At 35.2% G+C, this 23,422-nt stretch overlaps 1 protein-coding gene and 1 long non-coding RNA gene across 4 annotated transcripts in view; both read right to left on the minus strand.

The window, feature by feature from the left end:
• Positions 1-15,697, minus strand: part of LOC135125392 (aquaporin AQPAe.a) — a 28,017-nt gene extending 12,320 nt beyond the window's left edge. Inside the window, exons 1-2 of one of the 2 annotated variants that reach the window (XM_064050960.1) lie at positions 15,607-15,697; positions 3,449-3,633 (exon numbers count right to left, since the gene is read on the minus strand). In XM_064050960.1, the coding sequence (XP_063907030.1) occupies positions 3,449-3,633; positions 15,607-15,610 (189 nt within the window). In that variant the 5' untranslated portion in view covers positions 15,611-15,697. Of the gene's footprint in view, positions 1-3,448; positions 3,634-4,769; positions 4,977-15,606 lie in introns of those variants that run through there. The other variant, XM_064050959.1, reaches the window with a different exon arrangement.
• A 6,749-nt stretch (positions 15,698-22,446) lies between these two features.
• LOC135124880 (uncharacterized) lies at positions 22,447-23,029 on the minus strand. Of its 2 annotated transcripts, none has more exons than XR_010279838.1 (2): positions 22,727-23,029; positions 22,447-22,659 (listed from the first exon to the last, which is right to left on the minus strand). It is a non-coding gene; the product is annotated as an uncharacterized LOC135124880 (long non-coding RNA). The 2 variants fall into 2 exon arrangements; XR_010279839.1 differs by having other exon boundaries at positions 22,447-22,678.
• Between the last annotated feature and the right edge of the window lie 393 nt (positions 23,030-23,422).

Genomic DNA, 23,422 nt, shown 5'->3' on the forward strand with positions numbered 1-23,422 from the left:
TAAAATTACAAAATCTATAAACTGAGTAATCAAAATATTGAAAAAAATAGAAAATTGAAGAATCTAAAAATGAAAAAAAAATAAATATCGAAAAAACAAGAAAAGAAACCAAAAAATTCTAAAAAATATTAAGAAATTGAAAATCCAAAATTAAAAACGAAAAATTGTTAAATCGAAACTTTGAAAAAACAGCGAACTATCAAAAAATTGAAGTCGAATGGTTGAAAAATTGCAAAATTTTGAAAATAGAAAAACTCCAACATTAATTAGAAGTCGAACAATTGTAAAAATTGAAAAATCGAAAAATTGAAAAGTAGGTTACATGAGAAATAGAAAAAGTACAAAAAATAAAATTAAAAAAAAATTGAAACACAAAAAAATTAAAAAGTAAAAGTCGAGAATTGAAATCGTTAAATAGAAAAACTGAAAAATCGAAAAATTGAAATTTAGGATGAATGAGAAAAGAGAAATTTCAAAATTGGAAAATTGAAATTTCGAAAAATCCTAAAAACGGGAAATTGTGAAATCAAAATATTACAAAATCAAAAATTTGAGAAATTAAGAAATTGAAAATAAAATTGAAACATCAAAAACTTAGAAAATTAAAAGTCCAGAAATTGAAAAATTTTTGGAAATTTAAAGGAAACGTGGATTGTAAAAAGAAACTCTTAGTCTTGACATAAAATAGAAAACTCTTTGGAAAATCAATCTTGGAAAAATTGAATTTTTTCTTTTTTTAAGTTCCTCAATTTTTAGTTTTTCTATATATGTATCAATTTTTCGATTCTTCAGTTCTTCGAATTGCAATTTTTTAATTTTGCAATTTCTCGTTATTTCAGTTTTTCAATTTTTCCTGATTTTTTAGTTGTTCGATTTTTCAGCTTTTTGAATCAAAAAAATGGAAACATTGCAAAACTGTAAAACCGGGAAATCAAAAATGAAATTATAAAAAAAACTTTGAACAATCTAAAAACTCAAAAATTGAAGAAATAAAGAAAAATCTAAAGATTAATAACCGAAAAATTGCAACATCGTATAAATGGAATATTGTAAAATCCAAAAATCGCACAACTGAAGAAATTAAATCGGATAAACGAAAAATCATGAAACCGAAACATCGAAAAATAGAAAAATTGAAACATGAAAGAAAATAAGAAAAACAAAGCTTGCAATGTCGAAAAATTGCAAGAAAAAGGAAAAACAAAAAATTATTGTATCAAAAAAATCCAGATTTTTCGAAAAACCGCAAATTTAGTGTAATAATATTTTGCATATTTCAGAGAAAATTTATTAGGCAAACTTTTTAAATGACGTCATCATTTTTTGTAAGAGGATAAACGAATAAATTTTGATTAAATTGAAATAATATATACTGATGTAAATTTTGGTAATGACGTTTAACGGGAGACCTATTTTTTCGAACTCTAAGGGTCATGAAACGTCGTAAAAGCAAAAAGTAACCAGTCGATTACAACACTTTTTAGCTTACGTTCGAGAAGCAAAAATTAAATACCTAATTAAATAATATTTATCAAGAACAATACAAGGAGATTTTATATTATACAATTACTGTTTAATTAGGTGCAGTGATAACGCAGATAACAGATCATGTGCACTGTATCCACAAACCGACGTCATCCTCCATTCCATTAATTACAACTTTCGGTACTTTTGCAACATCGTTAATTTCGTCGAAAATCGGTTATTAAAAAATGGAACATATACTATATCGCCTCTGGTGATTCTTGAATGTGAACGTCCGCAAACAAGCGCCTCAAGCACACTGTATTCTTCGCGGCATCCTTTTACCGTTTCATGAACAAGTCGTTGCGCAGCGTTACAAAACAGACGCTACTAGTTTATTTATACCCAATTTTCGTCGATCGCTATGTCGGTGCAAAAAAATAGAAGGGAATCGCCACAAATTTCGGCGAGTCCCCTCTTCCGAACTTAGCTATATTTTCACGTACTTAGTTTTTTCCGTCATCGAAGATCATTTGCATCACATCCGCCACTCAGCAGTGATGAAACCATTACCTATATACCCTAAAGTTAATTACAATTCGTTTGACAGCTAACACGCACGATTTAATTTAAGTTCTCATGGCCTTCAACTTTATAAATTCGGTCATATGCGATACTTAGCACATTAATAGATTTTGCACGTTAGATACGTAGTCGTAATGAGGATGTGGAAATGGAAAGTAATAATTCTCGATGTAAGTAATAATTAAAACGGGCATACCCTTAAATGGGAAAAAATTGCAGCGGAGTTGCAAAATCGGGCTTAAGTGATTTTAAAATTTTACCTATCGTGCTTTCTTCTGGTGCCCGAATGTCTGTCTTATTCGCACTAGCCCCCGGCCAAACCCGAGACACCTACTCTACCCGAATCTGTGCCATAACGTTATGAAACTTTTTACCTTGGACCCGTCCCACTACAGGGAGATCAATGAGTTATGAGTCCACATTACAACAATTAAAGCATTATTCTAAAGGCGCAGCGCAAATTTATCTACATTCGATTAGTGCGGCAGAGGGGACTCGCTGCAGCGACTCCCCTCTTCTCGGCAACGGGACTTGATATTTAAAGCGTTATCAGATAATTGTCTACACGGATCAGTTATCGATTTTGGGAGCTGTGGTCCAGTGACCTTTCGCAATATTTGCCTATCAAATGACATCAACAAAACAAACACAATAGTGCAAAAGGTCCGAAAAGCGCAAATCATGAAACAAAGTAGTTGTAGCGCACTCCGACGACTTGACTCAATTAAAATTCTGGCCACAGTTTTCAATTACCGTGTTTGTTCAGCCCACCCATTATAGTATATCGAGAATATTATCTATAACATTTCATAAAGCGTGCAACGACGACCCCATTATTAAAACCTGTAAATGTCAGATTTAATTTTTTGTGTAGCGGATAATAGGTGTAGACGTTTTTGTGCAGTGACAAGTTTAGATTTAAGAGAGGTCATGGTTGATGATTTCACTGTTGTGGTCGTCACAAACCCGAATAAAAATTCACGACATGCCGAATTAATGTCACTTTTGTAAATAGACCAGATAAGGATGATTTTATTGCGTCTTGGCAAAAATGAGTAATTGTTACATTCTTTGGGAAAGAGCAGCCTTGATCTGCACTGACCTGACATTTGAATACAGCTATAAATTACGATTCTTCAATATTGTTACGTGTATTGTTGTCAAAGAGCTATTATTAGATTAGTGTAGGTGAGAAGAGGGGAATCGCTACAAAAACTAAAATTTATCCGTAGCGAGTTCCCTCTTTTTCTCGCACGGACTAGCCGCTTGGCGAGAAAAGCGGTCCACACAATCACTCCGGTCGGTTTCGCAAGCCGGTGCTCTAGATCGCTTTCCTAGCAGATATAAATCGCAATTTTGAAAATAATTTAATAATCAAGTTCACTGCCGCATCACTCACTTGCGCTAGCGTGGCCACTGTGATTCCGAAAGTCAGTCCGATTCGGACGACGCTGAAGTCCCCTAGCACTATAGAACCACAGCCCACGCAGACTAGAAGAAACGTCCCGAGGAACTCGGCTAGCAACATCCGCCATATTGACTTGTTTTCGGTGATTTCGGACAGTCCCAAGATGCCTTCGCTCCCTGAAAAACCACAACACGAGGTTTATTTACATAATGAATTATCGGTGAATGAAATCGGTGCCAATCTCTTGCACAAGGACTTGTTACATTTCAAGTTTAATCCGCTAAATTAATTACATTTCTCTTAGAAAGTACAATAGGTATGGAAACCCTAATTAATGCAAATTGTGTCGAGATTACAGGCGTACGAACGCTTCATTGATCGGAACAATCGCGATGAAAGCTTTCAAGTTTCTTTTATTTTCTTCACGCTCTCTTTCGCATTTCTCATTTCACTTGTTGTTTGTTTTTTCCTTTAAACTACTTTCAGCTTATCGCTGGAATTGTGAGAGGATTCGCTTTATCTAGTGTCACAAATACGGTAGTTACTAATAAAAAATTTTATCTTAAGTAAGTATTATGTGATTATCGATTTGATGAGATCAAGGACAGATTGACACGATTTTAAGTAGTGTGCGTCAACAATTGTTACTTTGTCATAAAAATAATAATTCCGTAATTCGAGGAGCACTAAATCTCGACTTTATCTCGATGCGTGTCAGATCATGGAAATAAGAAACGAAAAAACAATCTCTTGGACGACGTCATCACTTATTGTTTTTATTGTTGTTGTTTTTATATACTTAATTAGTGCATCCGAAAGTTAAAAATAATTACGCAGATAACGAGTCGACTTAACTCAGATTTGGGGCAATAAATAGAAAAAGTAAAACCGGCAAACTAAACAAACCGTGCGGATTAAATAATCACGTTCGTAGAAAAAACGGTGTTAACATCCCTAATAAAACAATTCCAGTGATATCAAACAAATTGTTCTAAAAATGTCCCGTCGAGTGCCACCTTAAGTGTACATCATGTATCACTCAATTATCATTAAAGCGAACACGAAAAAAGCCCGTTTTTTTGTCGCATAATTCACTTATCACGATTATCACCCAATCAATTACATCCGAATAATTAACAGTTTAAGTGCTACAGGCCCTGGAATTTAGCGATAACGTATCGAAATACGTAAATGTTCTACCAACGTCCAATTTTACTTCGACTTACTAATAATAAAAAAAAAATTTGTTAAGGGTGTCGTTTCGCCTTTGTGGCGATTCCCCTCATCCCGACAAAACGCACAAATCCCTTACCTTTCGCCTCCTTGCTCGCCATTGCAGCGGTTTTGAAACGAGAGCACCGAGTTTTTCTACACTGTTCACAATATGTGTAACGAATCGACGACACAGTACAAGTAAACTAGTTTGCGAGTGCAGTGTCAATCAAACAAAATCTCTGGGAGATTTGAATGTCGGTCAGGAGTGGAACTGAATGAATCGAGGCGGCTGGCTCGGGACACTTAAATAAAAGCGCCGACAACAATACGCACTTTGAGAGGAGGGATTTTGAAAATGGTGTAGATTTTCGCGCGGGCTCGAATCGGGACGGAGGTGTGGCGAGGTTTTCGGGCGGTGTTTGCTCAAGTTTATGGGTGTTATCTGGGGTGATAAAGTGACGAAGATGATTTGGGGTTTTGGTACTTGGTTGGGAAGAAGAGGGGAATCGGTGCAGGGGTTCGAAAATTGGCGCCAGTTGGTGTTTTTGTTAAAATGAATGTCGACATTCCACGCTTATCAGAAAATACCGTTGGTTAAAAAAAATAATAAACAAATATGCCGCAAAGGAAGTTATGGATTTGTCGGAAAATATCGTTATGATAGAAATATATAATTAAAGTAATTTTGTTGCTCAACTGCAATTGGGTTTTACCTGATGGAGGTAATAATGCGACGAAAAGGCTGAGTGTTTTTGGTATGTCCATAGGAGAAGTAGAGGGGAATCGATGCAGATTTTCGAAAATAAATACGAATTTTCAAAAAGATAATAATTTTGTCGTTTTTTAAATGAAATTAATTCTAACAAAACATGCTATCTGAAAATACAGTCCAAAAAAATAAACAAAAAAATCATGTTCTTCAAAGTTATTATTCTACTCAAATTTATAAATAATGCGTTATCTGTTGGATCTAATAGTATGACGATCACTCAGGAATTTTTTGACAGAGTCCCTACATAACGTGACGAAGACGTTGAGATTTTTTTTGCAATGACTGAATTTTGAAACGGATAATAATTTTATTGTGTTTATCAAAATCCTATTTCACTTGAAATTAATTCTAACAATATAAGCTTTTCTGAAAATGCAGTCTATAAAAAATAGAAAAATATTATTAAAAAAAAGTTCTTCAAAGAAGACTAATGATTTTTTCTCAAAATATTGTCAAAATCGAAGTAATTACCACCAATCTTTTTATTCAAATATATCTGTTATAACGTAATGCAGACATTTTTTTGCTATGTCCGAGTCGAGGAAAAGTATTTTGCCCATTTCCCGTAGATTTCAAAATTTAACTCGTTACTATAGAAGTTTGTAATTTAACACTTTTAAATTTCACAAGTTTTTACAAGAATGGTAGGGGCAAAATCAGTTTTATCTTAACAAATACTAGAACCGCCCACCCGCCCCCTATTTTCCTAGAGGATATGTCATTTGCCAAAATCACTATTATCTTGGCAGGTATTAGCCCCGCCCACCCACCCTCTCTTTTCTTAGATGATATGTTATTTGCCAAAATCAGTCGTAACTCATCAAGTACTAGCCCCGCCCACCCTCCACTGCTAAGATAAAACTGACGTTGACAAATGAAATAACTTCTAAGAAAATAGAGGGTGGGTGGGCGTTGCTACTACCTCCTAAGATAAAACTGATTTTGGCAGATGAGATACCCTCTAAGAAAAGAGAGGGTGGGTGGGCGGGGCTAGTACCTGCTAAGATAAAAGTGATTTTGGTAGATGAGATATCCTTTAAGAAAAGGGATAGTGGGTAAACGGGGCTAGTACTTGCTAAAACAAGACCGATTTTGGCAAATGACATATTTAAAATAATTTTGGGGTAGTTTGGTGTTCTTAGTATTTTTGGAAAATTCTAACCTGACCTGTCTTTGAGTTAATTTTGGGACTCCGTTTTTTTATGTTCTAGGTATTCCTGTGGGGAAAGAATTTGAAAGTGCTTTGGAGTCTCTAGTGTCTTTTTTTATAATAATTTAATTAAATTTCTTAGAGGATACGTCATTTGCTAAAATCAGTCTTATCTTAGGAGGTATTAGCCCCGCCCACCCACCCTCTGTTTTCTTGGAAGATATGTCATTTGCCAAAATCCGTCTTTTCTTACCAAATACTAGCCCCGCCCACCTTCCCCTGCTACGATAAAACTAACTTTGGCAAATGGGATAACCCCTAAAAAAAGAGAGGGCGGGTGGGCGGGGCTAGTACTTGCTAAGATAAGAGTGATTTTGGCAAATGATATACCTTCTAAGAAAAGAGAGGGTGGGTGGGCGGTGCTAGTATCTCCTAAGATAAGAGTGATTTTGGCAAATGATATACCTTCTAAGAAAAGAGAGGGTGGGTGGGCGGGGCTAGTACTTGCTAAGACAAAGCTGTTTTTGGCAAATAACATACCTTCTAAGAAAAGAGAGGGTGGGTGGGCGGGGCTAGTACCTGCCAAGACAAGATCGATTTTGGCAAATAACATATTTAAAAGAATTTTGGGGCAGTTTGGTGATTTAAGTATTTTTGGAAAATTCTACCCTGACCTGTCTTTGAGTTAATTTTGGGACACCGTTTTTTTATGTTCTAGGTATTCCTGTGGGGAAAGAATTTGAAAGTGCTTTGGAGTCTCTAGTGTCTTTTTAATAATGCTTTAATTAAATTTCTTAGAGGATACGTCATTTGCTAAAATCCGTCTTATCTTAGCACCGCCCACCCACCCTCTCTTTTCTTAGAAGGTATGTTATTTGCCAAAATCACTCTTATCTTAGCAGGTATTAGCCCCGCCCACCCACCCTCTGTTTTCTTGGAAGATATGTCATTTGCCAAAATCCGCCTTTTCTTACCAAATACTAGCCCCGCCCACCTTCCCCTGCTACGATAAAACTAACTTTTGCAAATGAGATAACCTCTAAGAAAAGAGAGGGTGGGTGGGCGGGGCTAATATCTGCTAAGATAACAGTGATTTTGGCAGATGAGATACCTTCTAAGAAAAGAGAGGATGGGTGGGCGGGACTAGTACTTGCTAAGACAAAGCTGTTTTTGGTAAATGACATACCTTCTAAGAAAAGAGAGGGTGGGTGGGCGGGGCTAGTACCTGCTGAAACAAGACCGATTTTGGCAAATGACATATTTAAAAGAATTTTGGGGCAGTTTGGTTTTCTAAGTATTTTTGGAAAATTCGGACCTGACCTGTTTTTGAGTTAATTTTGGGACTCCGTTTTTTTATGTTCTAGGTATTCCTATGGGGAAAGAATTTGAAAGTGCTTTGGAGTCTCTAGTATCTTTTTTTTATAATAATTTAATTAAATTTCTTAGAGGATACGTCATTTGCTGAAATCCGTCTTATCTTAGCAGGTAACAGCCCCTCCCACCCACCCTCTCTTTTCTTAGAGGATATCTCATCTGCCAAAATCACTTTTATCTTAGCAGGTAGTAGCCCCGCCCACCCACCCTCTCGTTTCTTAAAGGATGTATCATTTGCCAAAATCAGTTTTATCTTATCACGATTAATGTCTACTAGCTGGAGGTATTCACGCATTAGATACGTGCAATGTTACCAATTTTACTCTTATAAAATTAGGTTTTTTTCCACTATCTACCTCCGGCTTATTTCCTGATTTCTTAGTAACGATTGTGACTGAAATCCACCTTTTAATTTTTTTTAGGGCAATAACAACCAGTAGTTATTAATCAAAAACATTTAATAAGAGATTTATAAATTATAAACATAAATCGAGGCAGATATTTGTATTATGTTTTTTTGTTTTAATATCTGTAGACTTTTTTTTACAACCCGAAACTTAAAACATGTTTAAAATGGAAAATTTGTATAAGAAAATATCGATTTTGCAATTAGGCTTCGCCCTATAATTGCAAAATCCATATTTTTTCAAAAAAATATACTATTTTAACTACATAATATTTTATATATGGCTATGATATTAAGAAAAAAAAACAAAATATAAGCCCCGCAAACCCACCCTATTTCAATTCTGATGATTTTTTTTATTCGTCGTAAGCCGAGGAGTGGAGCTTAATTGTGAAATTTTTATTTTTCTACGAGACAATATTACCATGTGAAACATGTTCTTAAGTATTCGTGTTATACAAAGTGGCGGATTTAAGTTGAATACTAGAAAAATTTATCATTTTAGACATGTTTTAATTTTCTTGTTGTCGAAATAAGTCTACACATATTAAGAAAAAAAGGCAAAATGTAGCCCCGCCCACCCGCCTCATCTCAATTGTGATGATTTTTTTATTCGTCGCAAGCCAAGAAGGCGGAGTTTAACTGCAAAATCCTTATTTCTCTACGATAAATTAAAAACATGTTTTGAGTATCATGTTGTCCAAAGAATACTATGTATGTTAAGAAAAATAAAGCCAAAGATGAGGCTCTATCCATACCCGCCCCGATCTCAATTCTCAATTGTGATGAATTTTTCATTTGTTGTCAGATCGAGGGGCGGGGCTTAATTGCAAGAAGATCCATATTTATCTAGAAGAATTTACCATTTTAAACATGTTTTGAGTTTCTTGTTCTGAAAAAACGACTATGTATATTAAAAAAAAGGCAAAATATAAGCCCCCCCTGCCCGCCCTCTCTCAATTGTGATGACCTTTTTTTAATCGTCAAGAGTCAAATAAACGGAATTTAATTGCAAAATCCTTATTATTTCTCTACAAAAAATTACAATCCAAGACATGTTTTTGAGTATATATAGTTTTACTTTTATTTCTAGAGTTTTTAATCATCGCTGCGTTACTCATTCTTTTTGCATCCACTATGACATTTTTCAACACTGCAGCCATAGTTATAATAATCCTTATCGATAAAGCCTTGAAGTTTTAAATGACGCAGTTCACGTTTTCTTTAACATTACTTTTTTATACCATTTGTTATCCAACTATTTGTATTGTTTGATTTTGTTGCTAGACGTTTAACTGGAAATATGCAATTAAAAAGGGAATAAATAATGTTATAAAAAATGTTATTTGCAGTATTTGGATTAGATTCTACGTATACGTATGACCAATCAACTTTTTGTAATTCCTCTCGATACATGGTTAACTTATCAATAGAAATAATCCATTTATAGGTTATGGTTTTTTGTTGGGATTTAATTTCAGAGGTAGTAATATTTATAATTTGACCATAGTGGTCAGACAGTTCAAAGTTAACTACGGAGCAGTCACACTCTGTAAAATTGACAAATACATTATCAACTATTGATGACGTTGTGCGGGTTACTCTAGTTGGTTGACATATTTTTTGTGATATGTTATACCTATTTAAAATATTTCTTAAATTATTACAGTCATTTTTGCTTTTTATGGGGTCTACATTAATGTCTCCACATAAAATAATTTTATACAGATCTTTTTCTTTTGTTTGAGGTCGTCAGTTTTTGTCGTTTTGTTATCAACTTGCAGGCACTTCATATCATCATGGGTCGCATTCTTACATGTTAATAAGCTTTTAATTTCCTTCACTTCTTCGTGCAGATTTTCAATTTTCAGTTGCATAGTTGTCACAACAGCATCTAATTTTTCACTTAACATTCTATCGATGTCCCTTGTTTCAGTTTCAGTTTCATTGATTACGTAGTCACACATTAAAAATTTATCTTAACAAATACTAGACCCGCCCACCCGTCCCCTATTTTCCTAGAAGATATTTCATTTGCCGAAATCACTCTTATCTTAGCAGATACTAGCCCCGCCCACCCACCCTCTCTTTTGTTAGAAGGTATGTCATTTGCCAGTCACTCTTATCTTAGCAGGTATTAGCCCCACCCACCCACCCTCTGTTTTCTTAGATGATCTTTTGTTTGCCAAAATCAGTCTTATTTCATTAAATACTAGCCCCGCCCACCCTCCACTGCTAAGATAAAACTGATTTTGGCAAATGAGATAACTTCTAAAAAGTTATTAAGAGGGTGGGTGGGCAGGCCTAGTACCTGCTAAGATAAGAGTGATTTTAGCAAATAAGATACCTTCTAAGAAAAGGGAGGGCGGATGGGCAGGCCTAGTACCTGCTAAGATAAGAGTGATTTTGGCAAGTGATATACCTTCTAAGAAAAGAGATGGTGAGTGGGCGGGCCTAGTACCTGCTAAAACAAGACCGATTTTGGCAAATGACATATTAAAAATAATTTTTGGGCAGTTTGGGGTTCTCAGTATTTTTGAAAAATTCTGACTTGACCTGTTTTTGAGTTAATTTTGGGACCCCGTTTCTTTATGTTCTAGGTATTCCTGTGGGGAAAGAATTTGAAACAGCTTTGGAATCTCTAGTGCCTTTTTTTATAATAATTTAATTAAATTTCTTAGAAGATACGCCATTTGTTAAAATCCGTCTTATCTTAGCAGGTACCAGCCCCGCCCACCCACCCTCTCTTTTCTTAGAAGGTATGTTATTTGCCAAAATCACTCTTATCTTAGCAGGTATTAGCCCCGCCCACCCACCCTCTCTTTTCTTAGAAGGTATGTTATTTACCAAAATCAGTCTTATCTTATCAAGTACTAGCCCCGCCCACCCTCCCCTGCTAAGGTAAAACTGACTTTGGCAAATGAAATCATTTCTAAGAAAAGAGAGGGTGGGTGGGCGGGGCTAGTACCTGCTAAGATGAGAATGATTTTGGCAAATGACATATTTAAAATAATTTTGAGGCAGTTTGGTGTTCAAAGTATTTTTGGAAAATTCTGACCAGACCTGTTTTTGAGTTAATTTTGGGACCCCGTTTTTTTTGTATTCTAGGTATTCCTGTGGGGAAAGAATTTGAGAGTGTTTGAGTTTCTAGTGTCTTTTTTATAATAATGTAATTAAATTTCTTAGAAGATACGTCATTTGTTACAATCCGTCTTATCTTAGCAGGTACTAGCCCCGCCCATCCGCCCTCCCTTTTCTTAGAAGGTATCTTATTTGCTAAAATCACTCTTATCTTAGCAGGTATTAGCCCCGCCCACCCCCCCCCCCCTGCTAAGATAAAACTGATTTTGGCAAATGACATACCTTCCAAGAAAAAAGAGGGTGGGCGGGCGGGGCTAGTACTTGCTAAGATAAGAGTGATTTTGGCAATTGATATATCTTCTAAGATAAGAGAGGGTGGGTGGGCGGGGCTAGTACCTGCTAAAATAAAAGTGATTTTGGCAGATGAAATACCCTCTAAGAAAAGAGAGAGTGGGTAAACGGGACTAGTACCTGCTAAAACAAGACCGATTTTGGTAAATGACATATTTAAAATAATTTTGGGGCAGTTTGGTGTTATCAGTATTTTTGGAAAATTCTGACCTGACCTGTTTTTTGAGTTAATTTTGAGACCCCGCTTTTTTATGTTCTAGGTATTCCTGTGGGGAAAGAATTTGAAAAAGCTTTGGAGTCTCTAGTATCTTTTTTTATAATAATTTAATTAAATTTCTTAGAAGATACGTCATTTGCTAAAATCCGTGTTATATTAGTAGGTACTAGCCCCGCCCACCCACCCTCTCTTTTCTTAGAAGGTATGTTATTTGCCAAAATCACTCTTATCTTAGCAGGTGTTAGCCCCGCCCACCCACCCTCTCTTTTCTTAGAAGGTATGTTATTTGCCAAAATCAGTCTTATCTTATCAAGTACTAGCCCCGCCCACCCTCCCCTGCTAAGGTAAAACTGACTTTGGCAAATGAAATCATTTCTAAGAAAAGAGAGGGTGGGTGGGCGAGGTTAGTACCTGATAAGATAAGAGTGATTTTGGCAAATGACATATTTAAAATAATTTTGGGGCAGTTTGGTGTTCTAAGTATTTTTGGAAAATTCTGACTTGAGCTGTTTTTGAGTTAATTTTGGAACCCCGTTTTTTTATGTTCTAGGTATTCCTGTGAGGAAAGAATTTGAAAAAGCTTTGGAGTCTCTAGTGTCTTTTTTTATAATAATTTAATTAAATTTCTTAGAAGATACGTCATTTGTTAAAATTTGTCTTATCTTAGCAGGTACTAGCCCCGCCCACCCACCCTCTCTTTTCTTAGAAGGTATGTTATTTGCCAAAATCACTCTTATCTTAGCAGGTGTTAGCCCCGCCCACCCACCCTCTCTTTTCTTAGAGGGTATGTTATTTGCCAAAATCAGTCTTATCTTATCAAGTACTAACCCCGCCCACCCTTCCCTGCTAAGATAAAACTGACTTTGGCAAATGATATACCTTCTAAGAAAAGAGAGGGTGGGTGGGCGGGGCTAGTACCTACTAAGGTAAAAGTGATTTTGGCAGATGAGATATTCTCTAAGAGAAGAGAGAGTGGGTAAACGGGGCTAGTACTTGCTAAAACAAGACCGATTTTGGCAAATAACGTATTTAAAAGAATTTTGGGGCAGTTTGGAGTTCTAAATATTTTTGGAAAATTCTGACCTGACCTGGTTTTGAATTAATTTTTGGACTTCGTTTTTTTATGTTCTAGGTATTCCTGTGGGGAAAGAATTTGAGAGTGTTTTGGAGTTTCTAGTGTCTTTTTTTATAATAATTTAATTAAATTTCTTAGAAGATACGTCATTTGCTAAAATCCGTCTTATCTTAGTAGGTACTGGCTCCGCCCACCCACCCTCTCTTTTCTTAGAAGGTATGTTATTTGCCAAAATCACTCTTATCTTAGCAGGTTCTAGCCCCGCCCACCCTCCTCTGCTAAGATTAAACTGACTTTGGCAAATGAGATAACCTCTTAGAAAAGAGAGGGTGGGTAGACGGGGCTAGTACCTGCTAAGATAAAAGTGATTTTGGCAGATGATATACCTTCTAAGAAAAGAGAGGGTGGGTGGGCGGGGATAGTACTTGCTAAGATAAGAGTGATTTTGGCAAATGACATACCTTCTAAGATAAAAGAGGGTGGGTGGGCGGGGCTAATACCTTTTAAAATAAAAATGATTTTGGCAGATGAAATACCCTCTAAGAAAGGAGAGAGTGGGTAAACGGGACTAGTACCTGCTAAAACAAGACCGATTTTGGTAAATGACATATTTAAAATAATTTTGGGGCAGTTTGGTATTATCAGTATTTTTGAAAAATTCTGACCTGACCTGTTTTTGAGTTAATTTTGGGACTCCGTTTTATGATGTTCTAGGTATTCGTGTGGGGAATGAATTTGAAAGTGCTTTGGAGTCTCTAGTGTCTTTTTTGATAATAATTTAATTAAATTTCTGAGAGGAAACGTCATTTGCCAAAATCCGTCGTTTCTTAGAAGGTACTAACCCCGCCCACCCACCCTCTCTTTCCTTAGGGGGTATTGACGCATTAGATACGTGCAATGTTGCCAATTTTACTTTTATAAAATTAGGTTTTTTCCATAATCTACCTTCGGCTTACTTCCTGATTTCTTAGTAACGATGATGACTGAAATCCACCTTTTAATTTTTTTAGGACAATAACAACCAATAGTTATTAATCAAAAACATTTAATAAGAGATTTATAAATTATAAACATAAATCGATGTAGATTTTCGAAAAAAAAGAATAATTTTCAAATCGATGTATTAGTTCTTTTATTTAACCCAAATGCTGTTTACCTTTAAATGATTTCCAATAATGCATGTTTGTTCGAAAATACTGTTTATAAAACCTTGACATTAATTTCTAAAAAAATATATATATTTCTAAAGGAAACTTTATCAACTGATCTCAAAATATATATAATCGAAATATTTCAAACCAATCTTTCCACTCGACTTTTTAGGCGTAATATTTGATAGAGACCATACATTATACGACAAAGACGTTGACATTTTTTTGCTATTCGTAGAAGATGAGGGGAATCGATATAGATTTTTGAAAATACCCGCGAATTTTGAAACGGAAAATAATTTTGTTGTATTTATTAAAATGCTTTTTCACTTAAAATTAATTCTAACAAAACACGCCAATCTGAAAAGACAAAAAAATCGACAAATATTACTAAAAAAAAAATTGTTCTTCAGAAAAAAGTTATGAATTTTTCTCAAAATATTGTCAAAACGGAAATAATTAAAACAAATCCTGCCACTCAAATTTATAAACGTCCGAGTCAAGTAGAATCGATGTAGATTTTTGAAAATAATCGGTTATAATTACTTTTATTACAAAAAAATATATATCCGTCAGAAAAAGGAGAATTCTTCTCAAACTATTGTTATAATTAATCAAAACCAACTTTATGACTCAAATATACAACAATCATTCTTCAAAAAAAAAAGCAGGTACATATGTGTGTTTATTTATTAGGTCCGATTAGTGCAGACGAGGGGAAACGCTCACCCAAAAACACAATTTATAAAAAATTATCCATAAATTTCTCAGGAAAAAATCAGACAAATAAACGCCAACATAGATAAATAAGTCTATATATCGCGATGAGACAATACTCATTAGAAACAAATACGATCATCGACACAAATTAGCGGAACACCTGCAAGCTCACATTTTCCGGACCCAACCTACGACACACCATAAAACGCAGTCGTTATTAAAATCGCATTGATTAATTACTTCGAGAACAAAAAATTCCACCGAAATGATTAACCATTAGTGAATAAAACCGCAAAAATGGAGTCTGAATCACTGATTGCGATTTGCGCCTCAAAATTAAAAGTACCAAAGTCATGAGAACCGTGGAATTACCATTTTTTTCTCATTTTGTGCAGCCAAGGTGTGACGTAGGTCGTTACATAAACATGATGAGATCCAATCGCCTAATTACCTAATTACTATTGCAAGCAGGATTTTTCCCATTTGCACGTTCCTTCCTAAATTAACCAGTCATAACAATTTGTTTATTAATAGAATGAAGACCGGTAATTGAAGTTTAATTACGGTTTGTTATGTAAGTACCTAAGTGTTTGAGTGACTCTAGTCAACAAAGAAAAAAAAAATAGAACAAACTCACCCATTTCGACTGAGTTAAAAAATTGCAGAAGCTTCTCTTACGAAAAAATTAGCACAACTGATAAGATTCGTCCGACATCAGCATTTATTCTTTCGCTGTATTTGTTACATATTTGTATACAGCGATAAGCTCCTGGTTTAAAATATGGGGCGAATATCTTGACATAATATCAACAAAACAAGAAGAAATTTAAATCTTAAGTTAACTTATGCGACAACAGGAAACACAGTCATCTTCCTTGTCACGCTCCACCGAATCCTGTTTTGAAGGATGTGGAAATTAAAGTGTGACTTTCACGTCTCGATGCAAAATCCGTTTTTCCTTTTGATGCTCGTAAATCACCAGCTTTTTTCCAAACAAGGAGTAAATCAAGCCAGCACTCGTCATCATATTTCTAATTTAAATATTTGCAGCCTCCATATTTGTCCTAATAATAAGCATGCAACGGTTGGATAAATTTCCAATAAGTCGGGTGTTAAATGCTTACATCATGTAAATAAAAAAAGACTAAAAATGCGCTTGTATTTGCATAAATTATTTATCGGAAGAATTCTCAAAATGTGTGCAATTCGGGCAAGGTCGCGTTTCTTTTAATTCTAGTTAAATATTTATTATTAGGGAGACAATACACAAGTTCAATAAAGCGTTACAACATTAAAAACAAATAGGTAATAATTTATTAGAAGTTTTGTCTCGAAGAATGCAAATATGTACTTGGTGCTTTGTTGTTTGATGTTGGTGACGGATCAAGGCGCCGGGTATGAATGGAATGTTTGTTTTTTTTCGGGTTGTTGATACGGATTTTTGGAAAACTTCAAGAAAAAATCTTATCTTAAAAACGTTAAAAATGTGTGGAATCGTAGAATATCAGATTTCGATGACGGAAAATATGATATTCCAAGTGATAAAATATCAAATTATGTTACTAGAAGGGTACAAAAAGAAATAATCGTAGTAGTGAACGGAAAAGAGAAAGAGCAATTAGCTTGTCAGCAAGTTTGGGAAAGGTTAAAAAATGAAAACTACAGCGAACTTATTAGAGAAATTGATGTTCAGACACATCGTTATCGAATAACCATCTCGAGGGATTTTTTAAAAACAGTAAAAATTGTGTTTTGGAAGGAATGATGAAATTATGGGACCTAGATCACTACGTGTTTTTTTTTTAAATCGTAAAAATTGCAACATTTCAGTTGGAGATTCTGGAAAACGGTAAGATATCCGAAGGATTTGAAGTCTTTTTTTTGGAGTTGTGAAAGAATCTCGAGTCTCCCTTAGTGTCATTTTTTTAAGGTTGTGTAAGAATCACGGGGTTTCCTTTTGTGTCCTTTTTTTAAGGTTGTGAAAAAATCTTGGGGTTAATTATTGTGTTTTTTTCAGGTTATGAAAAAATCTCTGGGCTCCCATTGTGTCTATCTTAAGTTGTGAGAGGAACTCTTGTGTTTTTTTAAGTAGTGAATGAATCTTGGGGCTCCATATTGTGCCTTATTTTCAGGTCGTGAAAGATTTTCGGGGACTTTTAATGTCGTTTTTAAAGAAAGAATTTCGATGCTTCCTAGGACTTCTTTTTTTTGAAATTGTGAAGAAATCTCCGGGCTCTCTTTTGTGTCTTTTTTTAAGGTTATTAAAGAATCTCAGGCTTAATTTTTGTGTCTTTTTTTGAATGTTGTGAAAGAATCTTGTGGCTCCTATCGTGTATTTTTTGTAAGGTTATGAAAGAATCTCTGACCTACCTATTGTGTCTTTTTTTAAGTTGTGAAAGGATCACGTGGCTAACTATTGAGTGTTTTTTAAGGTTGTAAAAGGATCTTGGGGGTCCCTAATGTGCCTTTTTTGAGGTTGTGATAGATTCCTGTGATGTGGGACCCTTAATGTGTTTTTGAAAGCTTGTGAAAGAATCTCGACGATCCCTTTGGTGTCATTTTTTAAGGTTGTGAAAGAATCACGAGGCTCCATATTGTGTCTTTTATTAAGGTTGTGAAGGAATCTCGGGATCCCTAGCATGTTTTTTCAAAGTTGTGAAAGAATTTCGGGGTTAATCTTGTGTCTCGGGGATTCTTAAAATATTTTTAAAAGGTTGTAAAAGAATCTGGAAGCTCTTCTTTGTGTAATTTTTTTAAGGTTGTGTAAGAATCTTAGGGCTTCCCTGTATATATTTTTTTAAGGTTGTGAAAGAATCTTGCGCCCCCTATCATTTCTTCTTTTAAGGTTGCAAAAGAATCCCGGGGTTCCCTGCTGCGTTTTCGTTTTAAATTTGTGATTGAACATCGGGACTTCATGTTGTGCCTTATTTTGAGTTTGTGAAAGATTCTCGGGGATTGTTGATGTTTTCTTTTAAAAAAAGAATTTCGATGGTCTCTACTGTGCCATTTTTTGAATTTGTGAAAGAATCTCCGGGTTCCCTTTGGTGTAATTTTATTTAAGTTTGTGAAAGAATCTCGGGGTTAATTCTTGTGTCTCGGGGATTCTTAAAATATTTTTAAAAGATTGTGAATGAATCTGGAAGCTCCCCTTTGTGTCATTTTTTTAAGGTTGTGTAAGAATCTCGGGGCTCCCCAGTGTAGCTTTTTTAAGGTTGTGAAAGAATCTTGTTTCCCCTATCATTTCTTTTTTTAAGGTTGCGAAATAATCCCAGGGTTCCCTGCTGCGTTTTCGTTTAAGTTTGTGATTGAATATCGGGGCTCCATGTTGTGTCTTATTTTGAGTTTGTGAAAGATTCTCGGGGACTGTTAATGTCTTTTTAAAAAAAGAATTTCGATGCTCTCTAGTGTGCCTTTTTTTGAAGTTGTGAAAGAATCTGCGGGCTCCTTCTGGTGTAATTTTATTTAAGTTTGTGAAAGAATCTCGGGGTTAACTCTTGTGTCTCGGGGATTCTTAAAATATTTTTAAAAGGTTGTGAAAGAATCTGGAAGCTCTCCTTTATGTCATTTTTTTTAAGGTTGTGAAATAATCCCAGGGTTTCCTGCTGTGTTTTCGTTTTAAGTTTGTGATTGACTATCGGGGCTCCATGTTGTGCCTTATTTTGAGTTTGTGAAAGATTCTCGGGGATTTTTAATGTTTTTTTTTAAGAAAAAATTTCGATGTTGCCAAGAGTGCCTTTTTTTGAAGTTGTGAAAGAATCTCTGGGTTTCCTTTTGTGTAAATTTTTTTTAAGTTTGTGAAAGAATCTTGGGCTCCCTGCTGTTTTTTGTTTTAAGTTGTGCAAGAATCATGGGGCTTCCTGTTGTACTTTTTTTAGGTTGTGAAAGATTCTCAGGGATTCTTAATGTATCTTTTACAGGTTGTGAAGGAATCTGGATGCTCCTCTTTGTGTCATTTTTATTAAGGTTGTGTAAGAATCGGGGGGCTCTCTATTGTGTCTTTTTTAAGGTTGTGAAACAATCATGGGCTTTCTATTATAACTTTTTTTGAAGTTGTGAAAGAATCTCCGGGTTTTCCTTTTGTGTAATATTTTTTTAAGATTGTGAAAGAATCTTGGGCTTCCTGCTGTTTTTTTGTTTGAAGTTGTGAATGAATCTCGGGGCTCAAGGTTGTGCCTTATTTTAAGGTTGTGAAAATTCTCGATGCTCCCTAGTGTGCCTTTTTTTGAAGTTGTGAAAGAGTCTCCGAGCTCCCTTTAGTGTAATTTTATTTAAGTTTGTGAAAGAAACTCGGGATTAATTATTGTGTCTTTTCCTGAACGGTGTTAAGAATCATGGGAGTCCCTGTTGTGCCTTTTTTGAGGTTGTGAAAGATTCTCGGGGATTCTTAATGTATTTTTTACAGGTTGTGGAGGAATCTGGAAGCTCCTCCTTGTGTAATTTTTTTAAGGTTGTGTAAGAATTTCGGGGCTCTCTATTGTGTCTTTTTTAAGGTTGTGAAAGAATCATGGGCTTCCTATCATATCTTTTTTAAGGTTGTGAAAGAATCCAGGGTGCCCTGCTGCGTTTTTGTTTTAAGTTGTGAGAATCAAGTCTCCATGTTGTGACTTATTTTGAGGTTGTGAAAAATTCTCGGGGATTGTTAATGTCTTTTTTAAAAAAAGAATTTCGATGCTCTCTAGTGTGACTATTTTTGAAATTGTGAAAAAATCTCCGGGTTTTCTTTTGTGTAATATTTTTTTAAGGTTGTGAAAGAATCTTGAGCTTCCTGCTGTTTTTTTGTTTGAAGTTGTGAATGAATCTCGGGGCTCAAGGTTGTGCCTTATTTTAAGGTTGTGAAAATTCTCGATGTTTCATAGTGTGCCTTTTTTTGAAGTTGTGAAAGAGTCTCCGGGCTCCCTTTAGTGTAATTTTATTTAAGTTTGTGAAAGAATCTCGGAGTTAATTATTGTGTCTTTTCCTGAACGATGTTAAGAATCATGGGAGTCCCTGTTGTGCCGTTTTTGAGGTTGTGAAAGATTCTCGGGGACTCTTAATGTCGTTTTAAAGGTTGTGAAAAAATCTCCAGGGTTCTTTTGTGTCTTTTTTTTAAGGTTGTGAAAGAATATTGGCCCGTCCATCATATCTTTTTTTTTTAATGTTTTGAAAGAATCACGGAGCTCTCTCTTGTGCCTTTTTTTGCAGATTATGAAAGAATCTCTTGGCTCCCTATTGTGTCTTTTTTTAAGTTGTGAAAAGATCATAAGCTTAACTATTGACTGTCGTTTTTTAAGATTGTAAAACTCCTTAATGTGCTTTTTTTGAGATTGTGAAAAATCCTCGGGGATTCTTAATTAATTTTTTAAAGATTGTGAAAAAATCTGAAAGCTCCCTTTTGTGTCATTTTTTTAAGGTTGTGTAAGAATCTCGGGGCTCCCCATTGTGTCTTTTTTTAAAGTTGTGAGAGAATCTTGGGCCCTCAATTATGTCTTTTTTAAGGTTGTGAAAGAATTCCGGGGTTGCCTGCTGTATTTTTATTTTAAGTTGTGAATGAATTTCGGGGTTTCATGTTGTGCCTTATTTTGAGGTTGTGAAAGATTCTCAGGGACTGTGAAAATTTCGATGCTTCCTAGTGTGCCTTTTTTTTGAAATTGTGAAAGAATCTCCAGGCTCTCTTTTATGTAATTTTTTTAAGCTTGTGAAAGAATTTCGGGGTTAATTATTATATCTTTTTTAACGTTGTGAAAAAATCTTGAGGCTCCCTATTGTGTGTTTTTTGTAAGGTTGTGAAAGAATCATGGAGAACCCCATTGTGTTTTTTTTTTCAAGATATGAAAAAATCTCTGGGCTCCCTATTGTGCCTTTTTTGAAGTTGTGAAAGATTCTCGGGGACTCTTAATGTCTTTTTTAAATGTTGTGAAAGAATCTCGAGGTGGCTTTTTGTCTGATTGTTTTTTAAGGTTGTGTAGGAATCCCCGGGGCTCCCCACCCTGTGTTTTTTGTAAGGTTGTGAAAGAATCACCGAGTTTCCCATTGTGTCTTTTTTTCAGGTTATAAAGGAATTTCTGGGCTCTCTTTTATGTCATTTTTTAAGGTTGTGTAAGAATCATGGGGCATTATTGTGTCTTTTTTTAAAGGTTGTGAAAGAAACTAGGGACTACCTGTTGTGTCTTTTTTTAAAATTGTGAATGAACTTTGTGTCATTTTTTTTAAGATTGTGTTAGAATCTCAGGGCTCCCTATCGTGTTATTTTTTTGGGGTTATTAAAGAATCACGGAACTCTATTGTGTCTTTTTTTTCAGGTTATGCAAGAATCTCTGGGCTCCCTTTTGTGTCATGTTTTTAAGGTTGTGTAAGAATCACTGGGTTCCTTATTGTGTTTTTTTTTAAGCTTGTGAAAGAATCTCGGGGTTACTTATTATATCTTTTTTAACGTTGTGAAAAAATCTTGAGGCTCCCTATTGTGTGTTTTTTGTAAGGTTGTGAAAGAATCATGGAGAACCCCATTGTGTTTTTTTTTTCAAGATATGAAAAAATCTCTGGGCTCCCTATTGTGCCTTTTTTGAGGTTGTGAAAGATTCTCGGGGACTCTTAATGTCTTTTTTAAATGTTGTGAAAGAATCTCGAGGTGGCTTTTTGTGTGATTGTTTTTTTAAGGTTGTGTAGGAATCCCCGGGGCTCCCTACCCTGTGTTTTTTGTAAGGTTGTGAAAGAATCACCAAGTTTCCCATTGTGTCTTTTTTTCAGGTTATAAAGGAATTTCTGGGCTCTATTTTATGTCATTTTTTAAGGTTGTGTAAGAATCATGGGGCATTATTGTGTCTTTTTTTAAAGGTTGTGAAAGAAACTAGGGACTCCCTTTTGTGTCTTTTTTTAAAGTTGTGAATGAATTTTGTGTCATTTTTTTTAAGATTGTGTTAGAATCTCATTACTCCCTATCGTGTCTTTTTTTAAGGTTGTAAAAGAATCACGGGACTCTATTGTGTCTTTTTTTTCAGGTTATGCAAGAATCTCTGGGCTTCCTTTTGTGTCATGTTTTTAAGGTTGTATAAGAATCACGGGGTTCCTTATTGTGTTTTTTTTAAGATGTGATAGAATCTCGGGGCTCTTTATCGTGTCTTTTTTTAAGGTTTTGAAAGAATCACGGGGCTCTCTATCGTGTTTTTTTTCAGATTATATAAGAATCTCTGTCATATTTTTTTAGATTGTGTAACAACCTCGGACTGTGTCTTTTTTAAGGTTCTGAAAAAATCTCGAGACTCCCGGTTTGTGTCTTTTTTTAAGTTGTGAAAGAATCTCGGAGCTTCTGATTGCGTCTTTTATTTAAGTTTGTGAAAGAATCCTCCCTACTCTCTACTGGATTTTTGTTTTTAATTTGTGAAAGAATCTTGGGGCTCCCTATGGGGTTTATTTTTTAAGTTGTGAAAGAATATCGGGGCTCTCTGCTGTGTTTTTTTTTAACATTTCGGGGACTCCTAGGGCCTTTTTTTAAAAGAAAAACTGTCAGTGACTCCTACTTTTATTAAAAGCTATTATACGACTAGTACTGGAAATTTTCTTTATCCTGTTTTCCATCTTTTTTCTTTGATAATTCTTCCACTATTAAATATCTATCCTCTCATTGGCAACCAATTTAATAACACTGATTCAATCTCATCCAATTGTCTTCTCAAAACTACCTCCGGTTTTTACCCACGCTCGATTGACGTCACCGCTGCAGCAAAAAACAGAAACTAAGAAACTTATGATTATGATTCTTGAAATACGATTGATCGACTCACACGTGATACTTCAGTTCCATAATTCGAGCACGCTCATCCTCTTCGACGAAGAAGCCGCCCAGAAAGCGCAAATTTCCCCAAGCCCCGCTTAATTTTTTCTTTCGACCACACCTCCAGCACACTTCTCGTCCATAAATTTCGTAAATTTTTTTATAGAGCGTATTGCATGCGGTTGACAGTTCCAGCGTACATTAAATTCACAAATTGCTCAATGGCTTTTCAGAACGGAAATTATGTAACAAGAGCAAGTCTCATCTTAATACCGAGTCCGAAAAATGCTTTAGAAAAGAGTAATCGTTCTGTCGTAACACGCAATTTTTTAACGCTTTATGACAGAAATCGTATCGTTTACAAGCAATAAAGATACGCTAACTACTGTTTAATTTTACAGCTTAATTGCCTCTCATCGCTTGATAGCGATTTTTTGCAAATTTCATTACATATTCGAGGCATAATCTTCACCAAGGTTGCGAAATGGAGATTTTTCAAAGATTCCGACATTGTTGTGGAACGAAAATCGTGCTCGGAATAAAACAAACGCATTATTTTTTAATTCACAAGTTCGAGGCTTCTCCTGGAAAAAAACCGAATCCTGATTCCACTCTAACTAGTTCTAAAACAAAACAAAAATCCGCCAAAACAGGAAACTCAAACTAGTTGGATTTGCGTCTCGTCGTTTTGTTAGTGATTTTCCGA

The sequence above is a fragment of the Zophobas morio genome, unplaced genomic scaffold (assembly GCF_036711695.1).
Source record: "Zophobas morio isolate AGI-343-1 ecotype UQ-CSIRO unplaced genomic scaffold, CSIRO_AGI_Zmor_V1 ptg000008l, whole genome shotgun sequence".
Classification (NCBI taxonomy): domain Eukaryota; kingdom Metazoa; phylum Arthropoda; class Insecta; order Coleoptera; family Tenebrionidae; genus Zophobas; species Zophobas morio.